The sequence below is a fragment of the Plasmodium reichenowi genome, chromosome 9 (assembly GCF_001601855.1).
Source record: "Plasmodium reichenowi strain SY57 chromosome 9, whole genome shotgun sequence".
NCBI classification, from domain to species: Eukaryota; Apicomplexa; class Aconoidasida; order Haemosporida; family Plasmodiidae; genus Plasmodium; species Plasmodium reichenowi.
The window spans coordinates 471,968-479,847 of record NC_033654.1 but is presented as its reverse complement, the minus strand read 5'-3'; the positions used below and the strand labels follow the sequence as shown (position 1 = coordinate 479,847).

The window sequence follows — 7,880 nt, the reverse complement described above, 5'->3', positions numbered from 1 at the left end:
TTTATTATATTTAATTTTATTATATCTATTTTTCTTTTCTTTTCTTTTCTTTTCTTTTTTTTTTTTTTTTTTTTTTTTTTTTTTTTTTTAAAAATTTAAATATTCAAAAAAAAAAATATTTTTTTTTATTTAAAAGTGATAAAAAAAAAAAAAAAAAAAAAAAAAAAAAAAAAGTAATGATATAAAATGCATATAGAGTAATATTTTTAAAAAATGAAATATATAAAAAAGAAAAAATATAAATAATACAATAAATATAAATAAATAAATATAAATAAATAACATAAAATTTTAAATGTAATATTTGCAACAAACACATAATTATTAAAAAGAAAAATAATAAGTTGATGCACTTACATTTTTTTATAACTATAAAATCATTATATAAAAAAAAAAATTTAATAATAAATAAAATCTTCTTTAATATGGACATTTATTATAACATCTATATAATAATATATATATATATATATATAAACTTAACAAGATAAAATTGAGGATTTCATAAAAATGTGAAATAAATATATTCGTTGAATAATTGAAATTTTTTATAATTTTAAACGTTAAGAAAAAAGAACAATACAACTAACCATAAATATATACATAGGTATATATACTTAATATAAAGTATATAAATTTTATCTTTCAATATTAATGTATGTTAATAATAAATTTTATATTATATTTCCCCTCTGTTAATATATGTGTACCTTAGTTTCATATTATTCGAATTAATTGTATTGCTTTTTTTGGTGTCCCTCAATCAAATACATTGTTACTATTACTTCGATGTCTTCTTTTTTCATTGTGTTATCCCAAATCTAAGAGCCCTTGCTTTTAACTTTTCACTCTATAAAATAAATAAAAAAAGTAAAACAAGATATTAATAAATATGATATTACATATTAGACACATACAATTTTAAAAAATTCTATTTTATTATTACATCTTGTAGTAATCCAAATCGTTCAGCTCTTTTCTTTTTCTTTTCAAAGTCATTCATTTTAATCTATAAAAATAAAACAATATAAAATATATACATACATACATACATATATATATATATATTTATTTATAAAAATGAATTAATAATTTATTACCACGTTCAATCCAAAGCGCTCAGCTCTTTTCCTTTTATTCTCTTCCTCCATTTTATGTGTTACTATACTAAATCTACATAAAAAAAAAAAAAAAAAGAAAAAAGAATAAACATATTAAAACTATTTACAAATATATTACAACTATATAATTAAAAAAAAAAAAAAAAAAAAATGACCCCCTAATTATTTTATTTATTTACCTTTTGGCTCTTGATTCAAGTGCATCATCGGTATTTACAACACCTATTAAATATTAAAATGAAAAAAAAAAAAAATATATATATAAATAAATATATATGTATATATATAAATAAATATATATGTATATATATATATATATATATATATATATATATATATATATATATGTATATAAAAATATTGAATATAATTTCCTATTGAACATAAAATTTTACCAAATCGTTTTCGTCTTAATTCTCTCTTTTTTTCCTCAGATAAATAAGAATCATTGTCATCTATTAAAAAGAGAAAAATTTTAAAATATACATATATATATATATGTCAAGAATAAAAAGGGATATATTTATAAAAAAAAAAAATTTCAGGCTCAAGAAGAATATTTTGGCATATTTCTTTATTTTTTAACCTGTTGATATGATATTTCTTTGTAGCGTATTTTGACTTGATGAAGATACATCGTTGAATGTTATTTCTTGAATAACAATTTTACTTTTTTGATCATTTGTATCTTTGTTTGGATTATTTTTGTTATCATTAGTACCTTTGCTTTTATCATAAGTAGAATTTGGACTATTGGAATTAATAGTTAAGATATTTCTTATATAATTTTTCATTTTATTTAAACCAATTTTATTATTTGAATCTTCTTTATTATTTACTGAAGGTATTGTTTTTTTATTATTATCATCAACTTTTCCAAATGAACCTACAGTTTTTTTTTCAAATATTAAATTGCTTGATGATTGAAGTTTTAAACTATTATTACTTGCGTTGTTTTGAAATGAAAAATTATTATTTTTATTATCGTCGTTATTAATATTTGAATTATCTAATATATATGATGAAGATAAAGAATTTATATTGTCCTTTTCTTCATGTTTTAATAATCTTTCTAATAATTCATTCTACATAATTAAAAAAAAAAAGAAATATTTTAAATTATCTAATGCGAAAATATAAAACTGTAAGCACTTTAAAATAAAAAATAAAAAAAAAATATATATATATATATTATATATAATATATAATATATCCTTCTATTATAATTGTACAACAACAAATTGTTTTTTTGTATTTAATATAATTACATTTTCATTTATGCAACATAAATTTTTGATTAAATATACATACGCTTTGAAAAAAAATAATAATATATATTTTACAAAATTAGAGAAACGTAATAATATTATATATAAAATATTTATATATTATATATATTATATATATATATAATATATATGTACATCATAATATTTAATATATATATATAATATATACATATGTATAATATAACATATTATATATTACTTTTTTCCCATGTGATGGCAACCCTCTTTTGGCTAATAAATCTTTCAATTCAGAGCACTTCAAATTTTGGTAATTACTCATTTTTTTTTTTTTTTTTTTTTTTATTATTTTTTTAAATATATTTGTACATATGAAATAAAGATATTCATTCTATACAAACATCTAAAATTTTTTAAAATAATGTTATACAAAATCAGAAGAATACATAAATCGGACTTGATAAATAAAATGAGAACATAAAAAAAAAAAAAAAAAAAAAAAAAAAAAAAAAAAAAAAAAAAAATAAAAAAAAAAAAAAAAAAAAATTTAAAAAAAAATTTAAAAAAAAAAAAAAAAAAAAAAATAAAAAAAATAAAAAAAAAAAAAATAAAAATAAAAAAAAAAAAAAAAAAAAAAAAAAAAAAAAAAAGGAAGATATATATATATATAATTATATGATCATTTCACATATCATTTATATTATACATAATATTAAAATATTAGAATTAAGAATATATGAAAAAAAATCAATCTATATGAAAAGGAAAGAAAAGAAAAGAAAAGAAAAAGTTACAGAAAAAATTATAAGTTGATAAAATAAAAAAAAAAAAAAAAAAAAAAAATCTTATTTTTTCTAGAATGAGTGAAATTTGAAAAGAATGTTTTATATGTTTATATATTAATACATTTCATAATTAATGTAATATTAGTATATAATTTTATATCAGTATAAATATATATATATATAATATATATATATATTATATATAATTATATTATATTATATATAGTAATCTTTTTGAGATAATATCACTGAAAAAATATTTATTCAATACATAATAAGGTATATACAAATAATAATAAAAATTATATTACATTATGGCCTTAAAAAAAAAAATGCACATAAAAAATAGTAGTTTCATAATATATTTAATAATATTGTAATATAATAAAAAAATAAAAAAAACATATATATAATAATATATTTTAAAATAATCTTTTTTTTTTTTTTTTTTTTTTTCTTTTTTTTTGTAAATCTTAATTATTATAATATTTCTATTTTTTTATTTATTTTACAGAAAGGAAATGATTTATAATTCTTAATCATCCTTTACTTAATTCCTTCCTTCCTTTTTTTTTTTTTTTTTTTCATTTTTTTTCATCTTTCCTTTAATTCTATATTATTTTACATATAAAAGAAAAAAAAAATGTAATAGTGTGAATTTGTTAATTTGATAAAGTATAAGAAAATAGTGTTTCCTTAAATTTTTTTTAAATAATATATTTTAATATAATAAAAAAAAAAAAAAAAAAGAGAAGTAATATATATAAATTGCACATAAATTTATTATACATACATATATATATATTATATATATATGGTGTATCGCATGATATAATGCCCAAACGTATATTTAATCAAAAGGTCACATGCTAATCTATGAATATTAATCTTTAAAAAAAAAATAAAAAAAAAGACCATTATATATATATATATATGCATTATAGAATATATTTATTTATGTGTATATTTAATTTATGTATACCCTTTTTTCATTTATATATATATATGATATAATATTTACCTTTATTTTATTTTTTATTTTTTTGTAGTATTCCTGCTGTTATATATATATATAATATATATAATAAACATGTATACAAATGAATATACCTTATTTTAAAAAGAAAACAAAAAAATAAGAAATAAATATATAATTTAATTTGTTTCGTGTTATTCATCTAGAAATGTTTATATATATAATATGACAATAGGAAAATATGAAAAAAAAAGAAAATTTTAAGAAAAATATATTTATACACACATATATATATATATGTATATTTATTTATTTATTTCCCTTAAATATGCTTTAGTTTATTAATGTGTAAAAGGAAAATAATTTTTTTTTTTTTTTTTTTTTATATTAATAGTAAAAATGGTTCATCATACTAGAGTAATAATATAATATGGTATTAAAAAAAAAAAAAAAAATTTTATTTATTAATTGTACTACAATTATATATATATATATATATATATATATATATATTTATTTATTTATTTATTTATCTATCTTTTTTTTATTATTATTTTATATAAGTCTAACTAATTTGATACTTCCTTCTATTTAAAACGAGATTTTTTCATTTCTTTACTTCCCTCTTTTTTTCTTTTTTTTTTTTTTTTCTCGTATTTTTCTTTAATTTTACACTTATATAAATAGGAATTTTATAATATATATATTATATATATATATAATGTATATTTGTATGTGTTATTATTTTTTCATTTAATTTTTAAATAATATTCTCTAAAGCATTCCTTTTTATGTATAGGCATATGATATATATTATTATGTATATATATATATATATATAATCGTATTCATAAATGTATTATTGTTTTATATGAATAAAAAATATATTATAAAAGTGGTGATTAAAAACATTTTAATAGAATTATATTTGTTATATAATAAAAAGCAGTAAATACATACGTACATATATATATATATATATATTATATTTATATTTATATTGATAAGGCTTCATATATTACTACTAATATAAAAACATTTAGTTAATCTATCATATTTCATGTAAATATATAATATGTTTTTATGTATGCCTATGTTTTGTTATTTTTTTATGATTTATTTATTTTTAGTTTTTTTTTTTATTTCATCACCTTATTTAACACTTTAAAAAAGTTGTTTAATAAAAAAAATAATTCCTATTTATAGTGTTCTAAGGATATATCATATTTTATTTTTTTATTTTAAAATTACCTATTGAAATATATATATATATATATTATATTATTTAATTAATATTTTATATTGTTATTTTTTGTGTGCGCATTAATACATATATATATATATATATATATATATATTTATTTATTTATTTATATTTTTATTTATTTATTTTTTTGAACAATGAACACTTGTATAAAATTAGTTTTTGCTTTTTTTATTTTTATTAAATATGGCCGATGCCAAGGCGATCAAGTAATTAACGAGAAGCTAACGAATTTTGTATTCCTTAGTTGTAACTACCAAAAAGGGAAAGTAAATAATAATTTATTAAATTCAATAGAGAAAAGGAAACCCCAGCTTATGCTGTGGATAGGTGATTACTTTTATACAGAATGTAGCGAAATAAAATGTTTAGATGATGCTTATACATATATTAAGAAAGACCCATTTTATATGAAGCTAAAAAAGAAGTTTAAAATTGATGGTATTTATGATGATCATGATTATAACAAAAATAATGGTGATCGATTATATAAATATAAAAAAGAAAGTAAAAAAAAATACCTAGACTATTTAAATGTAGATAAAAATGATGTCAGATATAAAAGAAATGGTGCATATATATCCAAATTATATATAGATCCAGATAATGAAAAAAACCAAGTTAAAATTATTATGTTAGATACCAGATATAATAAAGATCCTTATCCTTTCTATGCCCCAGATTCATATAGAGATCTTTTTTTTCATATGTTTATTTCCTTTTTGTCGCGTTTCCATTCATCCATTTTTGGATTATGTTGTAATAGTAAAAATGATATTCTAGGAAATGAACAATGGAAATGGTTAGAAAAGGAGTTGACCAATTCGAATGCTCGTGCCCATATAATTATATCCTCCACCCAGGTACAAAAAAAAAAAAAAAAAAAAAAAAAAAAAGAAACATATATATATATATATATATATATATATATATTATATATCCTGTCCGAATATTTTTTAATTTGGTATTATTATATAAAATAAATGTTAAATGTTACATGTTATTATTTTATTTTTATTTTTTCTGTTTTATTGTCCTTACAATATTTTACCTTAACCGTTCATAATTTTATATCAATATTTCACAATTTTACATCAATATTTCACAATTTTACATGAACATTTCACAATTTTGCATGAACATTTCACAATTTTACATGAACATTTCACAATTTTTCATACATACGATAATTTTTTCTTCCACTTTTCAGATATTTTCTAATCACATAATTAACGAGAATTGGGGTTTGATGCCTTACTCTTTGAGACGTTTAAGGGAACTAATAAAAAAAACGAAACCAAAAGGTCTATTATTTTTAAGTGGGGATGTTCACTTCGGTAGTATAATAGGAAAGGAAGAAAGTGTAATAGAGGTTACAAGTAGTAGCGTAAATCAGGAGAACATTTTTAGTTATATAAATAAATATGTTATATTTTTTCTAACAAATATATTAAGTAAGGTAAGTCCATTTGAGTTGAATAAAATATATTCATTTAATAATTTCGGTTCAGTTAATATTACATATGTGAATGATAATGAAATAAAAATTAAGACATCTGTAAATGATTCAGATGGTGTAGAAATCTTAGTAGCTAATCAAGTTTTTAATAATAAAAATAATATATATACTAAAACAAAAGATTTACATATCATTCTTGATGAATTTGCAACATTAGAATGCAAGAGTAAAACAAAGGTCGTAATGCATACAATAGTATATATATTATTTTTATTATGGTTCTTACAAATTATATATATATTTTTAAAAGTAATTGGATCACTTTTCCGCAGGAAAAAAATAGACACAAAAACAAAGGATGAATAAAAAAAAATTTATAAATAAATAAATATATATATATATATATATATATATATATATATATATATATGTAGACCTTATTTTTAGTTTATTTTACATATGAATATATTTTTTTATATTTTTACAATATATGCATATAATATATTTGTGTGTCTTTATTATATATATATTTACCTTGATCATAATTTGATATTTTTAATATATATATTTTTTTTTATTTTTAATAATTTTGTTAATAAAATTATATATATATATATATATTATTATTATTATTTTTTTTTTTTTTTTTTTTAAATGATATTTTACATTTATATAATTTTTTCCACCATAAATATAAATTTCCTTCTTCAATAAAATATAAGAAAATAAAATTTATAATGAATTAGGTCATAATTAAAAATGTGTAATAATTCGGTATTTTATATGATAGTAAGGGTATAATAATGAAAAAGCGTATATGTGTACATATATATATATATATATTAATTATATATAAAGAAGTACTATTTCAAGGAATTTTTTTTTTTTTTTCACACTGTCAAAAAATATATATATATATATATATATATAAATATAAATATATATATATATATATATATATATATATATATATAATATCTGTTTTTATTTTTGTGCTTAGGCATTTAAATTATTTTTTATTTTTTATT

The 7,880-nt window shown here is 16.2% G+C and overlaps 2 protein-coding genes across 2 annotated transcripts; one reads left to right on the top strand and one right to left on the bottom strand.

Moving 5' to 3' along the window:
- Positions 1–802: 802 nt before the first annotated feature.
- On the bottom strand, positions 803–2,690 carry PRSY57_0910500 (hypothetical protein; the record flags this gene model as incomplete). Its single annotated transcript, XM_020114782.1, has 7 exons — positions 803–850; positions 947–1,009; positions 1,101–1,173; positions 1,365–1,407; positions 1,517–1,576; positions 1,708–2,206; positions 2,610–2,690. The coding sequence occupies 7 exons, from the start codon at positions 2,688–2,690 to the stop codon at positions 803–805; spliced, it is 867 nt and encodes a 288-aa protein (XP_019970482.1).
- A 2,840-nt stretch (positions 2,691–5,530) lies between these two features.
- On the top strand, positions 5,531–7,218 carry PRSY57_0910400 (hypothetical protein; the record flags this gene model as incomplete). Its single annotated transcript, XM_012907344.2, has 2 exons — positions 5,531–6,256; positions 6,604–7,218. The coding sequence occupies 2 exons, from the start codon at positions 5,531–5,533 to the stop codon at positions 7,216–7,218; spliced, it is 1,341 nt and encodes a 446-aa protein (XP_012762798.1).
- Between the last annotated feature and the right edge of the window lie 662 nt (positions 7,219–7,880).